The sequence below is a fragment of the Musca autumnalis genome, unplaced genomic scaffold (genome assembly GCF_047663935.1).
Source record: "Musca autumnalis isolate F117 unplaced genomic scaffold, ASM4766393v1 scaffold_5, whole genome shotgun sequence".
Lineage (NCBI taxonomy): Eukaryota > Metazoa > Arthropoda > Insecta > Diptera > Muscidae > Musca > Musca autumnalis.
The window spans coordinates 56,280,227-56,301,726 of record NW_027412088.1 but is presented as its reverse complement, the minus strand read 5'-3'; the positions used below and the strand labels follow the sequence as shown (position 1 = coordinate 56,301,726).

The window sequence follows — 21,500 nt, the reverse complement described above, 5'->3', positions numbered from 1 at the left end:
TATTAAAGAATATTTTTACTTGGCCCTTTAAGGCGTGGATTTATTAAAGAATATTTTTACTTGATCCTTTAAGGCGTGGATTTATTAAAGAATATTTTTACTTGGCATTTCAAGGCTTGGATTTATTAAAGAATATTTTTACTTGGCATTTCAAGGCTTGGATTTATTAAAGAATATTTTTACTTGGCATTTCAAGGCTTGGATTTATTAAAGAATATTTTTACTTGGCATTTCAAGGCTTGGATTTATTAAAGAATATTTTTACTTGGCATTTCAAGGCTTGGATTTATTAAAGAATATTTTTACTTGGCATTTCAAGGCTTGGATTTATTAAAGAATATTTGTATAGTGTACACTAGTCTGTCCTATATTAAGCTGTGGATGTCTGGTCGGATGGCATGTCTTGAGTAATAATGTGAGCCTCTTCAAGTTAGCTACTTTACAGTGAGCTGCAACAGTTCTAATTACTGGAGCAATAAAATGCACTCCTAAATGCGGCCTTAAATATTACACTGAATATTCAGCATATGGATATTCGGATTCAGTATCCTCCAATGGACCACTGATCACTGAGTGGAGTAGCTGTCAACATCAATGACATCTGAATAATTTAAGGAAGTCTTCTTCTGTCTATAGAAGACCTTTAAAAACTCTTCCGTCAATGGAAAACCTTAAGATGGTCTAGCATCAGTAGAAGACCTTCAGAAGATTTTTTTATCTATGGAGGACTTTTAGAAGGTCTTCTGGCTGTTGAAGTTTTTGAACAGGTCTGCTGTTCATAGACGACCATAATAACGACTCTGTCCATAGACCGAAGAACCTATGTCTATAGACGACCATTAGAGTGTCTTCTGTTTAAAGAATACCTTTGAAAGGTCTTCTTTCTATGGAAGGTATTCTGTCTATAGAAGACCTTTAGAAGTTCTTCAGTTTAAACTTTTGGATTGTCCTTTAAAGAAGACCTTTAGAAAATGTTCTCCCTATAGCAAACCTCCTGTCCATAAGAAGGTATTTTTTCTATAGAAAACTTTAAGAAGCCTTCTCTCAATAGAAGACCTTAAGGTCTTTTCTCTACTGAAGAACTTTAGAAGGTCTTCTTTTTATAGAAGACATTTAAGTTTTCTCTCTATAGAAGACCTTCAGAAAGTCTTCTCTCTATAGGAGACCTTTACAAGGTCTTCTCTCTATAGGAGACCTTTAGGAGGTCGTATCTCTGTAGAAAGCCTTTAGAAGTTCTCTCTATAGAAGACATTAAGAAGTCTTTTCTCTATAGAAGACCTTTAGAAAGTCTTCTCATTTATAAGACCTTTAGAAGGTCTTCTCTCTATAAAAGAAATTTAGAAGGTATTCCCTATATAGAAGATCTTTAGAAGGTCTTTTCTCTGTAGAATGCCTTTAGAAGGTCTTCTCTCTATAGAAGACCTTTAGAAGGTCTTCACACTATAGAAACTGTAGAACGAGGTCTTCTCTCTAAAGTTGTTCTCTCTATAGATAAACATTAGAAGATCTTCTCTCTATCGACGATCTTTCGAAGGTCTTCTCTATAAAAGACATTCAGAATATCTTATCTTTATAGAGCACCTTTAGAAGGTCTTCTCTCTATAGAAGACAGTTAGAAGGTCTTCTTTCTATAGACGATCTTTCGAAGGTCTTCTCTATATAAAAGACATTTAAAGGTCCTCTTTCTATAGAAGAAGTCTTCACTCTATAGAATACCTTTAAAAGGTCTTCTCTCTATGGAAAATGCAGAACGCGGTTTTATCTCTATCGAAGATCTTTAGAAGGTCTTCTATCAATAGAAGACCTTTAGAAGGTCTGCTCTCTTTGGAAGACCTTTAGAAGGTATTCTCTCTATAGACGATCTTTCGAAGGTTTTCTCTCTATAAAAGACATTTAGAAGGTCTTCTCTGTATAGAAGACCGTTAGAACGTCTTCTCTTTATAGAAGACCTTTAGAAGGTCTTCTCCCTATAGAAGAGTTTTAGACAGTCTTCTTTCTATATAACTCCTTTAGAAGATCTCTTACTGTCTATGGAAGACCTTAAGAAGGTATTTTCTCTATAGAAGACCGTTAGAAGGTTTTCTCTCGATCGAAGACCATTAGAAGGTCTTCTCTCTATCTAAGACTTTAAAAGGTCTTCTCTCTATGGAAGACCTTTTGAAGGTATTCTCTCTTCTATATAGTGTTCTCTATATAGAAGACCTTTAGAAGGTATTCTCTATATAGAAGACCTTTAGAATGTCATCTCTCTATAGAAGACCTTTAGATGATATTCTCTCTATGGAAGACTTTTAGAAGGTCTTCTCTCCTTAGAAGACCTTTAAAAGTTCTACTCTGTGTAGAAGTCCTTTATAAGGTATTCTCTCTATGGAAGACCTTTAGAAGGTCTTCTCAATATAGAAACCTTTGAAGATCTTCTCTCTATAGAAGACAATTAGAAGGTTTTCTCTCTATAAAGGACCTTTCGAAGACCTTCTCTCTATAGAAGACCTCTAGAAAATCTGCTTTCTATAGAAGACCTTTAGAAGACCCTGTAGAAGACATTTAGAAGGTCCTCTCTATAGACCTTTTGAAGATTTTATCTTTATAGAACACCTTTGGAAGGTCTTCTCTCTATAAAAGACATTCAGGTCTTCTCTCTATAGAAGACCTTTTGGAAGGTCTTCTCTATATAGAAGACCTTTAGAATGTCATCTCTCTATTGAAGACCTTTAGATGATATTCTCTCTATAGAAGACTTTTAGAATGTCTTCTCTCCTTAGAAGACTTTTAGAAGGTCTTCTCTCCTCAGAAGAACTTTAAAAATTCTACTCTGTGTAGAAGTCCTTTATAAGATATTCTCTCTATGGAAGACCTTTAGAAGGTCTTCTCAATATAGAAACCTTTGAAGATCTTCTCTCTATAGAAGACATTTAGAAGGTTTTCTCTCTATAAAAGACCTTTCGAAGACCTTCTCTCTATAGAAGACCTCTAGAAAATCTGCTTTCTATAGAAGACGTTTAGAAGGTCTTCTCCCTGTAGAAGACGTTCAAAAGGTCTTCTTTCTATAGAAGACATTTAGAAGGTCCTCTTTATAGACCTTTTGAAAATTGTATCTTTATAGAACACCGTTGGAAGGTCTTCTCTCTATAAAAGACATTTAGGTCTTCTCTATATAGAAGACCTTTAGAAGGTCTTCTCTATATAGTAGGCCTTTAGAAGGTCTTCTCTCTATAGAATACCTTTAGAAGGTCTTCTCAATATAGAAACCTTTGAAGATCTTCTCTCTATAGAAGACATTTAGAAGATTTTCTCTCTATAAAAGACCTTTCGAAGACCTTCTCTCTATAGAAGACCCCTAGAAAATCTGCTTTCTATAGAAGACCTTTAGAAGGTCTTCTCTTTATAGAAGACATTCAGAAGGTCTTATTTCTATAGAAGAAATTTCGAAGGTCTTCTATCTATGGAATACCTTTAGAAGATCCTCTTAATAACAAGACCTTTAGAAGTTCTTCTCTCTATAGAGGGCCTTTAGAAGGCTCTCTCCCTATCTCTATAAAAAAATTAGAAAATTTGCTCTCTATGCAAGACTTTTATGAGGCCTCCTATCTATGGAGGACCTTTTGAAGGTCTTCTTAACATAGAAACCCTTAAGAAAGTCTTCTCTCTATAAAAATTTAGGAGGTATTCTTTCTATAGAAGACATTTAGAATGTCCTCTCTTTTGAAGATTTTATCTTTATAGAAGACCTTTGGAAGGGCTTCTCTCTATAAAAGACATTTAGGTCTTCTCTCTAAAGAAGACCATTAGAAGGTCTTCTCTATATAGAAGACCTTTAGAAGGTCTTCTCTATATAGTAGACCTTTAGAAGGTCTTCTCTCCTTGAAGACCTTTAGAAGTTCTACTCTGTGTAGAAGTCCTTTATAAGATATTCTCTCTATGGAAGATCTTTAGAAGGTCTTCTCTCTATAGAAGACATTCAGAAAGTTTTATTTCTATAGAAGAAATTTCGAAGGTTTTCTATCTATGGAATACCTTTAGAAGATCCTCTTAATAAAAAAGACCTTTAGAAGATCTTCTGTATATAGAGGACCTTTAGAAGGGTCTCTCCCTATCTCTATAAAAAAATTTTAAAAATTTTCTCTCTATGGAAGACTTTCTTAATATAGAAGCCCTTTAGAAAGTCTTCTCTCTATTAAAAAATTAAGAAGGTATTCTCTCTATAGAAGACCTTCTCTCTATAGAAGACGCTTAGAAGGTCTTCTCAATAAAGAAGACATTTAGAAGATCTTTTCTCTATAAAAGAAATTTAGAAGATATTCTCTCTATAGAAGACCTTTAGAATGCCTTCTTTCTATAGAATACCTTTAGAAGATCTGCTTTCTATAGAAGACCTTTAGAAGGTCTTCTCTCTATAGAAGACCTTTAGAAGATCTGCTATCTTTAGAAGGTCTTTTCTCTATAAAATACCTTTAGAAGATCTTTTCTCTATTGAAGACCTTTAGAAAGTCTTCTTTCTATAGAAGACCTTTAGAAGGTCTTCTTTTTTTACAATACCTTTGGTATGTCTTCTTTCTATAGAAGAAGAGTACCTTCTTTCTACAGAAGGTCTTATTTCTATAGAAGAAGGCCTTCTCTCTACAGAAGGTCTTCTTTCTATAGTGGACCTTTAGAAAGTCTTTTAATTATACAACATCCTTGGGATATCTTTTCTCAATAGAAAACCTTTAGAAGGTCTTCAGGCTATGGAAAACCTTTAGAGGGTATTCTGAGTATATTTTTGTAGGACAACACTTCTAGATTAAAATCACACAGCGCAATTTAGCCAAAACAATTATATCCCTCTTTCCGACTAATCACTTCATTTCCTTCAATTAGTCTGGAGTCCCTTTTACAAATTGAAACTTCAAGTGGCACTTAGTAGATAGCCACCACCCTCGTACACCTCCTCCACCCTCACCACAAATCAATGAATTATTCATTGAAATTGAAACCGACCGACTAGCAATTAACAGACATCAAAAACATAGTCCTCCTCGTCATCATCACCATCATTTAGAGGGAGGCCAAGCAGAAGCGCCAAAGTACAATGATTTTAAAAGCTGATTAAATATGTAGCACCGGATGGATGGATGACTCGCTGGCTGACTGGCCGACTAAATGTTACTTCCTTTCATTGCCAAAAAAAGTGAAGAAGGGTCATTAACAGTTAAACGACCGTTAAATGGCCAATAAGAAAAATGGAGATTTAAAGACTTCAACAAGTGGAGAATATTTCCTCTTTATTTTTATATCAATGATGAATAATTAATGTTGAAAACAGAATGTCAGGACAAAAAGGCAGAAAGAGACATACAGAGAAAGTTAAACTTTTCAACCAAGGTCGTCACTACCACAATGATACATACCAGCAAATGCTTTCTTGCATAACTGTTTTGGCTAATTTGCTTTGAAATCTGTTTTAATTTCGTTCTCATTATGTTGGGGAATGGTGGTTTACTGGGTGTGTGTGTGTGTGCGTAAGAGGAAAAGGAGCGAAGGTGTTTATGTGGGCATAGTTTGGTTGCACAATTAATTAGTCAACCTTTAGGTCGATGGCCATAAAATTAACCGCGCGTGTCCATTTTTTTCATAACAAAATGTTCTTAACCTCAAAGTATTGCTTGTGAGTGTTGAAGCGTGGTATTATTGTCGCCACTTTTAAAGTTCTTCCGAACCATCAAGGCATGCTGTTTTGTTACCCAAACATACACACGTACATACACATCTCATTAATTTTCCATTTTTCATTAAATTTCTGTTTGTGGTCAAAAGTATTTTATTTTGGGGAATAGGCAGGAATTGTGTGGTTTTTTATGAATTTGTGTGGCTTCACGACCATTGAAATCGGACCATTGATTGGCAGGTGCTAGTCTGGAGTGGAGTTTGGAGTAACTATGCAATCTTTGTTACGTTGAGTTCGTTTTAATATCTCTAAGGGGAAACGAAAATTACTAAGGCATACATAGTTTCCCTTATAGGGACACTTAGTTTCCCGTATAGCAAAAACAAAGTTTAAGAAGATCTACTATAGACAGAAGACCTTTTAAGGCAATTTTATAGACGGAAGACCTTCTAAAGGTCTTCTATAGACAGAAGACGTCCCAAAGGTCTTCCATAGAAAGAAGACCTTCCAAAGGTCTGGAATGCACGGAAGATCTTCGGAAGGTCTTCTATCGACAGAAGACCTTCGAAAGGTTTGCTATAGACAGAAAACCTTTACGGGAATTCTGTGGACGGAAGACCTTCTAAAGGGACTTTTGTAGACGGAAGACCTTCGGAAGGTCTTCTATAGAAAGATCTTCTAAAAGTCTTCTATGGACAGAAGACCCTTCAATGGTTTCTATAGACAGAAGAATTTCTAAAGGTCTTCTATAGGCAGAAGACTTTCTAATGACCTTCTACGTACAGAAGACCTTTTAAAGGCCTTCTATAGGCAGAAGAACATCTAAAGGTCTACTATAGACAGAAGACCTTTTAAGGGTCTTCTATAGGCAGTAAACTTCTAAAAGTCTACTATAGACAGAATACCTTTTAAGGGTCTTTTATAGACGGAAGACCTTCCAAAGGTCTTCTATAGACAGAATACCTTCCAAAGGTTTTCTATAGACAGAAAACCTTCCAAACGTCTTCTATAGACAGAAGACCTTCCAAAGGTCTTCTATAGACAGAAGACCTTCCAAAGGTCTTCTATAGACAGAAGACCTTCCAAAGGTATGCTGTAGAAAGAAGACCTTCCAAAGGTCTTCTATAGACAGAAGACCTTCCAAAGGTCTTCTATAGACAGAAGATCTTTCAAGGGTCTTCTATAGACAGAATACATTTTAAGGGTCTTCTATAGGCAGATTATCTTCTAAAGGTCTACTGTAGACAGAAGACCTTTTAAGGGTCTTCTATAGGCAGAAGACCTTCTAAAGTTCTTCTACGGAGGGAAGACCTTCTAAATGTCTTCTATGGACAGAAGACCTTCCAAAGGTCTTCTATGGACAGAAGACCTCCAAAGGTCTTCTATAGACAGAAGATCTTTCAAGGGTCTTCTATAGACAGAATACATTTTAAGGGTCTTCTATAGGCAGATTATCTTCTAAAGGTCTACTGTAGACAGAAGACCTTTTAAGGGTCTTCTATAGGCAGAAGACCTTCTAAAGTTCTTCTACGGAGGGAAGACCTTCTGAATGTCTTCTATGGACAGAAGACCTTCCAAAGGTCTTCTATAGACAGAAGACCTTTTAGGGGTCTTCTATAGAAAGAAAGGTCGTCTATAGACAGAACAACTTCTAAAAGTCTACTATAGACAGGAAACCTTCCAAAGGTCTTCTATAGATAGAAGACCTTCCAAAGGTATGCTATAGAAAGAAGACCTTCCAAAGGTCTTCTATAGACAGAAGACCTTCCAAAGGTCTTCTATAGACCGAAGACCTTCCAAAGGTCTTCTATAGACAGAAGACCTTCCAAAGGTCTTCTATAGACAGAAGACCTTCCAAAGGTCTTCTATAGACCGAAGACCTTCCAAAGGTCTTCTATAGACAGAAGACCTTCTAAAAGTCTACTATAGACAGGAAACCTACCAAAGGTCTTCTGTAGACAGAACAACTTCTAAAAGTCTACTATAGACAGGAAACCTACCAAAGGTCTTCTATAGATAGAAGACCTTCCAAAGGTATGCTATAGAAAGAAGACCTTCCAAAGGTCTTCTATAGACAGAAGACCTTCCAAAGGTCTTCTATAGACCGAAGACCTTCCAAAGGTCTTCTATAGACAGAAGACCTTCCAAAGGTCTTCTATAGACCGAAAACTTTCCAAAGGTCTTCTATAGACAGAAGACCTTCCAAAGGTCTTCTATAGACAGAAGACCTTCCAAAGGTCTTCTATAGACAGAAGACCTTCCAAAGGTCTTCTATAGACAGAAGACCTTCCAAAGGTCTTCTATAGACCGAAGACCTACCAAAGGTCTTCTATAGATAGAAGACCTTCCAAAGGTATGCTATAGAAAGAAGACCTTCCAAAGGTCTACTATAAACAGAAGACCTTTAAAGGGTCTTTTATAGACGGAAGACCTTCAAAAGGTCTTCTATAGACAGAAGACCTTCCAAAGGTCTTCTATAGACAGAAGACCTTCCAAAGGTCTTCTATAGAGAGAAGGCCTTTTAAGGGTCTTCTATAGACAGAATACATTTTAAGGGTCTTCTATAGGCAGATTATCTTCTAAAGGTCTACTGTAGACAGAAGACCTTTTAAGGGTCTTCTATAGGCAGAAGACCTTCTAAAGTTCTTCTACGGAGGGAAGACCTTCTAAAGGTCTTCTATGGACAGAAGACCTTCCAAAAGACTTCTATAGACAGAAGACCTTTTAGGGGCCGTCTATAGAAAGAAAGGTCGTCTATAGACAGAACAACTTCTAAAAGTCTACTATAGACAGGAAACCTTCCAAAGGTCTTCTATAGACAGAAGACCTTCCAAAGGTCTTCTATAGACAGAAGACCTTCCAAAGGTCTTCTATAGACAGAAGACCTTCCAAAGGTCTTCTATAGACAGAAGACCTTCCAAAGGTCTTCTAGAGAGACCTTTTAGGGGTCTTCTATAGAAAGAAAGGTCGTCTATAGACAGAACACCTTCCAAAGGTCTTCAGTAGACAGAACAACTTCTAAAAGTCTACTATAGGTCTTCTATAGACAGAAGACCTTCCAAAGGACTTCTATAGACAGAAGACCATTTAAGGGTCTTCTATAGAAAGAAAGGTCTTAATGAATTCAATACAGAGAAGACCTTCTAAAAGTCTTCTAAAGATACATTTCCGCTACTACGGGCATAAATGTTCCTCTTTGCGTAACCTCATAGTTTGATTAACAATAAATTTCATTATGTTAACCATTTCAGAGCCTATATCAAAACAGTACCCGCCCGCCCCGTGTTTACCAACTAATCAAAATAATGATGTTGGTTGGTGTTGCCTGGTTGGTTGATTGCTTTGGAGGAGGATACCAATCCCAATTATTTATTTAAGACTTATTTTTAACATCGTATATTTTATGGCTCATTACCGTTGTTGTTGTTGCTGCTGCTGTTTTATTTGTTATTCCTTCTTTTATCTGTTGTTGATTGTGCGACTTAAGAAAAATGTGAAGAAAAAATGAAGACCTCTTTTTTTGGCCACTTGACGCACGGGCAACGGATGAATGGAAGCGGCGAAAAGGGGGTAGAGTGGCAGCACACAGGAAACTCGGGAATTAGAAAGGTATTATGACAATATTTAATTAATAACATACTAATTACGGGTATTATGACCCAACATTAAAGTAGGTCGTCATCGTCAACACTGGTGTAGCAAGCAACAAATTTACGTTGTAAGTGTCGCAGCTGAGCAGAACAGCGCTGAGTCCTTTTCTTCATTTACACTTGCGATTTTAATAAATTGAAATTTTATTGAAATAATACCCCATTTCGTTGAAAGTAAATTCTCTGCAAAGGCAACAAACGTTTAAGGTATTTGTTTTTGTGTGGGTTTGTTAGTGTTGTTTTTGTTTGTTTGTGAAAGGATGAGAAGGAGGAGGAAACTGATGAAATTAATTAACGCATGTTTTTGTGAAAAACAAAAAACAATTACCAGGAACAACTAGAAAGAAGGAAAGAGAACTATGTATGCGAACGAAAACAATGCTTATTAGTTTCTAAGTGCGTAGCGGGTGGGGGTGATGGGGGACAACCTAATTAACCAAACGGCGTGATGTCACATAATAATGCCATGGGAATTCTACCAAAAAATAATAAAGAATCAATTAATTTAAGCCCGCCTAGAGCTAAAAATTTGTTGCATAATTACCAATAGAATATTTTGTTAATTAAAATATATTTTTATCTCTGAGAAATGTGAGGGAGGATAGATAGATACCAAGCAAAGGTCTTGATAGGTTTTAACATGAGAAGTTCTAGGGCGAAAAACACACAATTCGACAAAAAATCCACCCCAAAAAAAGGGAAGAAAGTAAAAAGGGCATTCAATTTAAAAACATTAAACAAAAAATTAAGGGCTTCTTTCCTCATAGACATGTTAGAACAAACCTGGTAAAGTAAATACTACAACAAATACAACTCATCAGCAACCACATAGAAATTTGTTTTGGTTTGTAATGTTAGTGTCAACGGTAAATGTAAACAAAATAAGGAAATGTCTATAAATTATTGGAATTTAAAAAACTAATATTTTTTCACATTTGATTGTATATTTTGGAAAACATGAATGAAAACTCGTTAGATTTTCAATTTGAATGTTTCCATATCATTCCACTAAATGGATAATATCTCGCAGAAAGTAGAATTCTTGCAAAAATGTTTCTGAACGTAGTGATGGTGGTTTTGATACGAAAGAACGAGATTAACGAATGATGCAAACGAAAGATATGACCGAGATGTGATAATGAATGAGGTGAGTTACTGAGCGAGAGTAGCTCTATGAATCATTGTTTTGTGTGGAAATTTGTGCTGCTTGCGCTAACGCAGCGTTTGTTTAGAGTTTGACTGCAAAACCAATGCTGCTAATTTTGTAAGTCCGTGTGTACACAGGGAAAGTTGATGGGAAAGAAAATTGAGTTTTTGGGCGAGGGAGTAGAGAGAAATAAGAGGGGGTACACACACCTCTGTACTGGCAAAATCTGTTTTGTTTCGTTTTTCTTCGTATACAACCTGAAGTTGGCTGCAGATTTGTTTTTGCATTTTCTTTCATTTTATTTTTTCTGTCGAGAAACTAACAACAGCGGAGACAATTGCAAAAAACCCATTTGGAGGAAAAACTATTTTTTTAAGCAAAAACAATTCGAAATAAGTGGAAATATCAAAATTAAAATGCAATTCAAGGGTTTTAATAATTAATTGTTTATCATACACGTCCATTTTTACTTTTCATTACAATTTTGCCTTGGCTTTGTTTTTGAACGGCGCAATGAGAAAATGAGTGTGAAGAAGAATAAGAAAAATTATAAAATTGACACAAACATGATTTCCGTGTCTAAACAACAAGGAAATTTTAAAAGAAATTGAGAAGAAAAATTTTCTTTTCTAAACACGGTCTAAGCAGCAATGACTCGTCCATCGGGGATCTAAATGAACGATATAAAAGAATAAGCTGGATACGGATCCGTTCGTTCTTTTCACGGAATCGTTCCTTTGAGCCGGTTCGTTCATGAACGACGCAACTCTACTCAATATTTGATATTGGAACTATAAAAAACTCTCATCAGACTGCCTAGCATGCGAAACTAAATATCCAACTTCCTGTATAGGAATTTGTACTCAGATTGATATGGGTTATAAGGGAACAATATCTTAACTCAGCTATATCCTCTTAACTCTTGACTTCGATATAGCTGATATTATAATTACTAGCACAGACTGTTTAGGGCTTATGTGATCGTTTATCTCGCCTACCTCTCTTTCATAGAATCACCCTTGTAAAATACTCGAAGTATCTGTTTAGGGCTTATGTGATCGTTTATCTCGCCTACCTCTCTTTCATAGAATCACCCTTGTAAAATACTCGAAGTATCTTAAGTGGCTGTCCAGATAAGGCATATCTCTGATATAAGTAGATCAAAGTCTTCTGATATAAGTAGATCAATGTCATCGTCTAATTTCGCTCGCAATTACTCGCATGAAGCCTTCACCAATGGTATTACCTCTCATCTATAGACTCCTCTTCCTTTTTTCCATATCTCATTTTCTTTCTCTTATTTCTTTTCAGGATTAACACAGTGGACTTCTGTTCTCCTAGAGAAGCAGCTGTCTATAATTAATGACAACAGCGCATCCTACAACCTAACCTCAAACCGAGACGGACGGTTATACACTACCGCTCATTTAAATAGAACCCCCCGGCAAAACTGTTTTTAACCTCCATTTTTTTCGAATTATACAAGATATGAAGTTTTTAAGTTTTATTATATTTTGCTTCATGTGTTTGGACTCCAATACATACATTCACATTTTCTCCGTTCTCTTTTTGGTCATACCTGGTTTGGAGTAAACTTAGTCATTCATTTGCATACAAATCCAATTTGTATAGGTTAGGTTAGGTTGAGAAGCGGGGTGATTTAAGATCACCACATGTCCTTAAAAAGAAAGGGCATACACTTAAGCCAGAAGAGGCCTGTTGTGCGCTCTAATTTTATGTGTCCTGGAAGTTGTTGTTGTTGTTAGTTTAGGAGTTCCGTCCCATTGACGTAGTCCCTCAAGTTTTTGAACCCGATGTCCTTGATATGGTCGAGTCCTGTAATTATGTCGTTTCCCATTAGTTAAGTTCTCAAGTTTGGGAAAGCCTGGCAGTGGCAGAGATAGTGTTCCAACGTTTCGTTGTTGTTGTTGTAGCAGCATATAATGCTGGGTTGGCAGCCGCTGGCCGAAACACTTTTGGTTTCGGGTCAATCCGGTACGTAAGAACCCGCTGCCGTGGGATTGCAACGTTTCGTTGTCCTCGCCACATGCCCTACATTCACTATTCTCTGCACAGCCTATCCTGTGCAGATGCGCTTGTAGTCCTAGATGCCCTGTGAGGACACCGATCAGTCTACTGATATCCTTTTTACTCATCACTAGGAGGTCACTTGTTTTGTCCTGGTCTGGTTTTCCCCATAGGATTTTTGTAGTTTTTCCCTTTTCCTGGTCATTCCATAGGGATACATGAGCATTCTTTGCCCAAGCTTTTAGTTCTATACGCGCCGCCTTTAATGGTTTGGCATTGTCTAGACTTACTGTAGGTAGCTCCCTGGCTTGTTTTGCTAAGGAGTTTGCTTCTTCGTTTCCCGTAATCCCTATGTGTCCTGGTACCCATATAATGTTTACCGAGCCATAATGGGAATAGTCGTTAATTGAATTTTTACACTCTAAGACAGTTTTCGATATTGTTGCCTTACTTGTTATAGCTCTAATTGCTGCTTTACTATCCGTAAGGATGTTAACTGTGAGTGGCCTTGTATTTGTTTTAAACCAGTTCAGACATTCTGTGATCGCTCGGATTTCGGCCTGGAGGATCGTGTTATGATCCGTCAGACGAAGGGAGATCCTCGTTTCCGTGTCTACGATATAAAGACCCAGTCCCGTTCTCCCCCCTAACACAGCCCCGTCCGTAAACCCGCAGCTTCCAGCGGGAATCTGTGCAAGGGTTCCATCGATCCACATATCTCTGTCCGGTATTAGAACTTCACACAGAGCTACTTCACTTGATCCGGTCCGATACTATTTGATTTATAGATTCACCCGTTGTGAACCGTAATATGCATTGGTGGTATGTTTGGTGGTCTCTTTCGATCCACTCGCTCATCGCTTTCAGTCTTATAGCCGCGATGGCTGCTTCATACCTTACCTGTATTTCTATCGGGTGGACAAATAGAATTGCCTCTAAAGCCCTAGTTGGTGTAGTCCTCATCGCCCCGCTAATGCCTAGGCAGCACATTCTTTGGACTCTTTGCAATGTTTCCACATTGTACTTTTTGTCCATAGCTGTCCACCATACAACAGATGCGTAAGTAAGAATCGGTCTTATTACGCTTCTGTATAGCCAGTGTATCATTCTAGGATTAAAACCCTATTTTGAGCCTATAGCCCTTCTACAAGTTAAAATACAAATCCACGCTATAGAGGGGCATACCTACCAGTCAGTCATGTCCGCAGATTGATGTACGAATAACAATAAACAGTCGCTGACAATTCAACGTAGCTGGGAGAAAGGTCTCGGATTAAAAGTTCGTGCCTTTTACATGCCTAAAGCCTCCACGTTCACATATGAGAACTTTGGTCGTGGCCATTGGACAACGACTAAGTGCTCTATTGTCCCTATTCCGTTTACATCTTCGTAAAGCCGACAGCAGTGGACAGCAATCTCGCCTTCTTTCCATTTGCAAGACATCGATCTAATATTGCAGTTACGCAGTATTATTCTCTACTTTTCAGCGAGCAGAAACTTTACAAACAATGTGCTGAAGATTTGTATTATACTCAAGTGAATGTTTTTTTAATATCAGGTTACGACAAAAACCTGCAGTTTGGCAGATATAATGCAAAATAAAAAATTTTGGAAACTTTACGTTTAAGTCAGTACATGATCACTGACTGTTGAATTTTCATTTTTTATACTATTATAATAATTACGTTCTTTGTCCTAAACTTATTCTAAGCACTTACCTTAACCAATGTCTTTTGGTAATACTGGTGTGACAGCATATGGCATCATATTGATCGGCAACCCACACAATTAATATTATATAGAATGCCGTTGTGGTATCATTGAAGAATTCCGACATTATAGCCTCCATACCTATAAAAGGAAATTGAAAATGAGATTTAAAAAATTGCAGGTTATGCGCGTTTCTTGTTTTTCTTACTCACCAACTAAAGCTAATATGACAATCAACAGAGGAGCTATAGGAAAACGTGCAGTTACATTGAATTCCAACATTTGTAGAAGATCCACTAAAATACCAAAAAATATATTTATAATAAAACAGCTTAAATAATTGTAATCAAATCTCACCTATGAATACAAATATCTGATGATGAGAAAATCTCAATAACATTGATATTGAAAATGTCTGAAATGAGAGATATAAAATTATTTAGTTCTTTGATTTCATAGAGAATTTGCTTAAAATTATTAAAATTCAAAACATAAAATAATGTAATTTATGAATAAAAGTATGTGCTATTTATTTATTTATTTATTTAATTTACTTATTTATTTTATTTTTTTAACGATTTTTTGGTGGTTGTGTAGAATTTCTGCGGCTTTTCTTTCTCTTTTGCAAACATATTTTCGATCGAACGGCTCAACACCAAAAGGACACAATGTCCAACTCATATTAGATTGTATGTGTATAAGTTCATTGTACTATCTGTGTGATGCCAATTCAGACAGATACTAAACGGCAGCACCCTTATCCTAACTGGAGTAAAACTATTTGAATTTGCCACAGCAGATGGCCATCTTCCGCTGCAATGGATGCGGTATCTGAGATATAATACAGCTTGTACAACTGCATCAAGCCTGCTTGACAGGCTCCTTGATCTAGAGGTTCGCATTTGTACATTGGATATCTCTTTCTAGATAATGAGGATCTCTCCTGACGTGACTGAGTGGAAAAATCCTGTCAATCAACGCTTCCGATCTTTGGATAGGAGAAAGAACGTTCCGAGACATTATCACCTGCAGCTGTTCGCCATATATGTATCTGCTGGTCGAATACCCGAAGTGAGACCAAATTTTCCAGCAGAGGCGTCATGAGAGTGAGGAGTTTCCTCTTGCCAACTCCAGTGACCACAGAGTAGAGGAGCTGACACTAGAAATTAACAGGTTAATCGGTGAGCATAAGCGGAATAAAAGACTAAATCATCTGGAGAGTTGCAACATTGGATCCGGTATCAGTAAATTGTAGGTAACGGTTAAGTCACTCTCGTACCCTGGTAAAAAGAAGATAGGACCTAAATCACGTTTGCCGACGTTATGCTGACTGATCCGAAGAGGTGTGCAAGTTACTTCAGTTGACAGTTTGTCGGGAACGGCGGGAGTGACAGGTGAAGAATAGAGTACTACGTTACACGCGTTCGTCATATACCTGCTGGTCGTATACCCGAAGTGATACCAAATTTCCAAGCAGAGGCGTCGGTATTAGTAAATGAGCGTGATGAGTTTCCTCGTGCCAACTCCAGTGACCACAGAGTAGGGGAGCTGACACTGGAAATTAACAGGTTGGGCGATGAGCATAAGCGGAACAAATGGCAAAATCATCTGGAGAGTTGCAACATTGGAGCCGGTATAAGTAATTTGTGGGCACGTTTGCCGACGTTAGGCAGACTGATCGAAGAGGTGTGCAAGTTATTTCAGTTGACAGTTTGTCGGGAACGGCGGGAGTGACAGGTGAAGAAAAGAGTACTACGTTACACGCGTTCGTCATATACCTGCTGGTCGTATACCCGAAGTGATACCAAATTTCCAAGCAGAGGCGTCGGTATTAGTAAATGAGCGTGATGAGTTTCCTCGTGCCAACTCCAGTGACCACAGAGTAGGGGAGCTGACACTGGAAATTAACAGGTTGGGTGATGAGCATAAGCGGAACAAATGGCTAAATCACCTGGAGAGTTGTAACATTGAAGCCGGTATAAGTAATTTCTGGGCAACGGTTAAGTCACTCTGGAACCCAGGAAAAATGGAAGGTAGGAACTCAGTCCATCTCCCCACATATTAGTCGAGGACTCAACCAGAGCAAGCCGTGCGATAGAACGGTGAAAGCTTTCGATTCTGTCAAGCACTCCCCACTGTCTGAGGATATTGGGCAGGCTACCCTCCGCTTAAGTTTGAAACGTTGTACAATCAATTATATGTGTAGACGCCAGTCATACGTGGAATTCATGAACAAAAAGTCCAGGCCGCGTACAGTGAAAAAGGGAGTTCGCCAAGGTGGAGTGATATCTCCGAAACTGTTAACACCTACATCTCCTGTTTGATGTTGCCTGGCCGGGGAATCGAACCACCGACCTTCTTGTGCAAGGCGGGCGTGCATACCATTGCACCACGGTGGCACCCACTCGAGTGGACTATCTACTTAAAAAAACAAAGATTCTTCCACTACACAAACACATGCTTTCGTTGCAGTACCTGCTTGCGTGTTATCGTGAGAGCCATTCCAATCTGCATTTGGTGGATAGGTCCCACCCATTCAGGCAGATTAAGGAGAGTCTTCATGATCTAGAAGAAGATGTCCAGCGTTACAAGAGAGAACCTCTAGATCAACAAGCATATCAAGCGGGGTTGAATAGCATTCGTACGGACGCAGTTGCAGATGCGCTTTCCAAGCAAATTCGCGAAAACTTAAAATAAACCTAAAAATGTGAACGTTGACAGCGATTTATCTAAAAATCACTTCGCCGATTCTTGTTAGTTTTTTGATTTCTCTTATCTATGAACATTGCTGTTTCAGAATCCGCAAAAACTTCCCTGGTGTAAGTGGTTTTCATTTTAAAGTTAGTTAAGACGCACCGTGCATGACATTGTATTATAAGGAGTCAGGAGTCAGTTCAGAAGAACGAATATACCAACATGTAATATAAAACACTGCTACAACAACAAGAGGACGGCGTCGATGATGAATCGGACAACAAAGAAGTTGGAGACACGCTGGGATATGCTCTGGCGCAGCAGATATCACAGTAATTTCGGAGGCGCCTAAGACCAGTACAACTTCGATGCACCCTTTCCGAACATCTATTATATCTCACTGATATTGATATGAGGTAGATGTGGATCAGGCAAACAAAACAAAACCCTGTCCCGGAGTTCTTCGTTATTTCGGCACGATTCAAAACAGCTCGGGAAAAGCATTATGGGATATAAGCGAACACCAACGATTGTTTGGAAGGCAGTGACTCTTTTCTACATCGTAGTAGTGTATCAATGATTGTTCCTCGATTTGGTCGCCTTTGATATGATAATTAATTTGGTTTCATGAATAGAAGCCCTCGACTTAATTACGAGAATTCGCGTTCTCTGAGGAATGTGTTTCGAGCCCAATTTTGTTCAGCAATGAAACCTATCTTAGTGGCTAGTTAAACAAGGAAATATAGACGCATTTAAGATGAAGACCAACTTAAAGAGATTCAAAAGATGTCACTTCATCCAGAAAAACAACGGTTTTGTGTGTTTTTTTTTGCCGGTGGAATATCAGCCCATATTACATCAAAAATTATGTCGATGAGTACCTAACCTTGATAGACAAACGCTATCGTGCCATGACAGCATGCTACTTGATGTCTGAAATTGAAGCTACTGATCTCGGCGATATTTTGTTTCAACAAGACAGAGCCACTTCCACGCCACACTTGGCATCAATCATTGGATTTATTAAGAGAACTCTTCGATGAGCAGAGAATTTCATGTTTTGGGGCGGTCCTGTGGGGATATATAAAGTCTAAAGTTTATGCGGACAAACCCGCTTCGATACCGGCCTTGGAGCAAAACATCACGCGTGTCACTCGTCAGTTACCAATTGAAATGCTCGAGCGAGTCATCGAAAATTGGATTCTACGGACGTGGACGCGACAATTAGCCATAAAGTTAAAAAAATGACGAAGAGTGCTCTTTCAAATTATAATTAACATTTCTCATTTAATTTGAATTTTCTGGGTTTTTTCTTCTTCTTTATAGGTGAGAACCTCGAAATGGATCAACCTTTGTATAGTAATAGTATCAATTTATCTACCTTTAAACAATTAAATATGTACTTACAAATAATAGCATAACAAAAAATGCCGTAGGATATGAACTCCATGCTGTCCACCATGTTGAAACAAAACGATAATGTTCACCAGTAATAACATTACGCAGATAGCCCTTATTTTCTTCCTTTTCAGCAATGACACGTACAGAAGTCATAAGTAAATCATCATAGCTGTGAAAAAAGTAACAAATTTAGGAATTGAAATTTAAAAAAAAAACAGAATTCCAAACTACTTACCCTAAAAGTTCTTTAAGTAAAAATTTGCTAAATTTATCACCAAAACATTTATTGGTCATGGGATCCAAACGTACAACTCTAACGGGTATTTGCAAACGTTTTCGTGTGGCTGGTGATAAACGTAAATGGCCATATTCTAGAGAATATTCCACAATATATTGTTCATCTGTAAAGAAGGATAAATATTTAACGTGACTTTAATGTAGATCTTGTCATATTGGTACTTACCATCTTCCATTTCGGGATTTTCATGATATTCTGTTGCCTGTTGTTGTTTGTCTTTTAAGTAACTTTGATAGACTCCTTCATGTTGTAGATAATAAGTAAACGTTTCATTTGTAGCATATTTATGATGATACAATTGATTTTTAGTTTTTGGTCCAATCCCATAAAAACTATAGGTGAGGGGCAGGGGGAGAAACAAATGAAAAAAATAATTGAATTATTAATTTGTAATTATTTGCTCTGCTCTGTTTAGCAATTTTTTATTTAAATGGTGTGTTATGTACATATGTATATTCTAAATTTTTATTGTTTTACTTACTAATCATAGTAAAGATTTCGCATATTTCTTTCATAGACCTGACTTTCTTCATACAATTCCATGCGTTTATCTAAATTAGGAATGACTTCAACTCTAAAAGAAAAAATATTACAATTTATTTAACCTTTTTTTTTGGAAAATAATCTATTGTTCCCTTACCTCAGAACTCCATCTCTTGGCCAATCCTGTACGTGCTCTAAACAAGTAGCTGGATTTTTTATAAATGACATATGGATATATACTAAAGCCGAGAAGAAGAGTAAAGCTTTAGCAAGGAAAAAATATTCCAATGCACGTTGGAAGGGTCTGAAAATGAAAAAAAAGGAATTTAAATTAAATTCAAATTCAAATACAGTTTCAATAAAGAGGTGGAGAAGAAATGCAACATGATTAAAAATTATGATGATCTTGATAAGCATTGAAATTCGGAATTGATTACGATTCCTCATTTATTAAATGGACAATAATCTTCCCATAGGGTAACCTAAGAGGCTACCTTTTATGAACTAACATGTACGACACAATTCGTTCACCCCTAAGAGTGATACAAACTTGTAAACACGAATGAATCCTCTAATGCTCCCAAACCTTTTGGAGAATGTTTTTACTCCATCTGTCTACTGCACTTGGATTGACTATATCCTATATCCTATTTCCTTTTTTTTTTTTTTCTTTTAAAAATATGAAACTTCAATATTAGTGCTTCCCATGGCCACCCAAATACATATATATACATTTGACGAGTAAAGAACATCTTTGGCCCAATTGCTTGAAAATTGAAACTCCGCAGAGAACCATCCGACAACGGAATCGGGTATTTGAAAGCAAAAGATTTTGCACTTTCATATACAATAAGCCCCGTGGCTGTCTCCAAATCATTGTTAAAGGCACCATCTTGATCATATTGTGGTCCGAATGTTTTGTATGTGCCCCTCGAGGAGCAAACATCAGTTCGCTGCCTATAACGTAGTTAAAAATGTACGACCAGACCAACACAGAAACTGGCCGGTTCTATGAATCAGAACTTTTGCCAGGACTTCGTCGTTGTTCGCGAATTGAGACTTTGATATGTAAACAGATCCCCAAAAATGATGTATTTAGGAGTTTTTCAGAATTTTGTGGCATTTTTTTGGGTGTAAAAAAACTTTCTAATTCGTCCTAACGATTGTGGGCGGAATAAATTAGGACGTTTGCTAGCAAATTTTAATGGAATTATAGAGCAAAAGTGTTGCGGAGGAGGTATCTGGAGGAATAGACCGATATAGTCAATTTGGTTTCATATGGCATATGTCTTGCACGGCGCTATCGATTTCCGCCCTATAAGAATTTAGGCGACTGCAATATCCCGAGCGTAGTTGAGCCAAAACTACTCTGGTTTGTCGTGGCAGCTGACGTTCCTCAGCTGCGATAGATGGAGGATGTACTCCGAGTACTTTATGCACACTATAATTGCTTAAGGCCTTGGCAACTGCGTCCGTGCGAATGCTATCCAATCCTGCTTGATATGCTTGTTGATCTAGGGGTTCTCTCCTGTATCGTTGGACCTCTCCCTCTAGAGCATGGATATCCTTCCTGATCTCCCTGAATGGGCCGGGCCTACCCACAAGATGGTGATTGGGTGGCTCACACGATAACATCCAAGCAGGTACTGCAACGAAAGCATCTCATTGTGTTGCTTTACAGGAAGAATTTTTGCCTCCTCATGTAGATGGTCCACTGAAGATTTGAGGAGGCACCCTGTCGCTGTTCTCAGGGCGGCATTTTGGCAAGTTTGAATCTTTTTCCAGTTCGTATCACACAATCTCGGGGACCAGACTGGAGCCGCATAGCTTACCACAGACCGACCTATCGCGTTATATGTAGCCAACAAGGTTTCTTTATCTGCACCCCAAGTGCTGCCGGCCAGGGACTTGAGGACCTTGTTCCTACTTTTCAACTTGTCGCAGATAGCTGTGGCGTGTGCGCACGACGTGAATGTAGTGTCGAATGTGACCCCTAAAATTTTAGGGCAGTTTGTGGTCGGAATTCTGCTACCGTCGACCACGACATTCAACTCACGTCCAAACTGCGCTGTCCATGTGGTGAACAGAGTGGCTGTAGATTTTGTGGCGGAAATCTGCATATTCCTCGAATGGAATGGATATGTTTGTATGCTCGTTTTCCTGCTTAATTTGGCTCTATTAATTTGGGTCTATCTCCAGTTCTAGGAATGGCGCTGCTTTTATGTGATCTAACCACAGATCTACTGGAGTTAGGTAGGTTTGGCAGGCAGTTGAAAAGGTGCAGTGCGTCGGCAGGCCTGTACCGCATGCTGGGCAGATGTTTTGCACGGTGTCATCGATCCTTCTTGCCCTATAGGAATTTAGACGGCTGCATCATTCCGAACGTAGTTTGAGCCAAAACTACTCTGGTTTGTCGTGACAACTGACACTCCTCAGCTGCCAAAG

General features: G+C 38.0%; 1 protein-coding gene across 2 annotated transcripts in view; it reads right to left on the bottom strand.

Annotated features, from left to right (window-relative positions):
- LOC141387650 (uncharacterized) overlaps positions 1-21,500 on the bottom strand; it is a 105,001-nt gene that overhangs the window by 75,091 nt on the left and 8,410 nt on the right. For both annotated transcript variants that reach the window (XM_073957613.1, XM_073957614.1), the window contains exons 4-11: positions 19,213-19,359; positions 19,054-19,146; positions 18,738-18,904; positions 18,510-18,675; positions 18,281-18,443; positions 14,537-14,594; positions 14,392-14,475; positions 14,188-14,320 (exon numbers count right to left, since the gene is read on the bottom strand). In XM_073957613.1, coding sequence (XP_073813714.1) covers positions 14,188-14,320; positions 14,392-14,475; positions 14,537-14,594; positions 18,281-18,443; positions 18,510-18,675; positions 18,738-18,904; positions 19,054-19,146; positions 19,213-19,359 — 1,011 coding nt within the window. The remainder of the gene's footprint in view (positions 1-14,187; positions 14,321-14,391; positions 14,476-14,536; positions 14,595-18,280; positions 18,444-18,509; positions 18,676-18,737; positions 18,905-19,053; positions 19,147-19,212; positions 19,360-21,500) is intronic.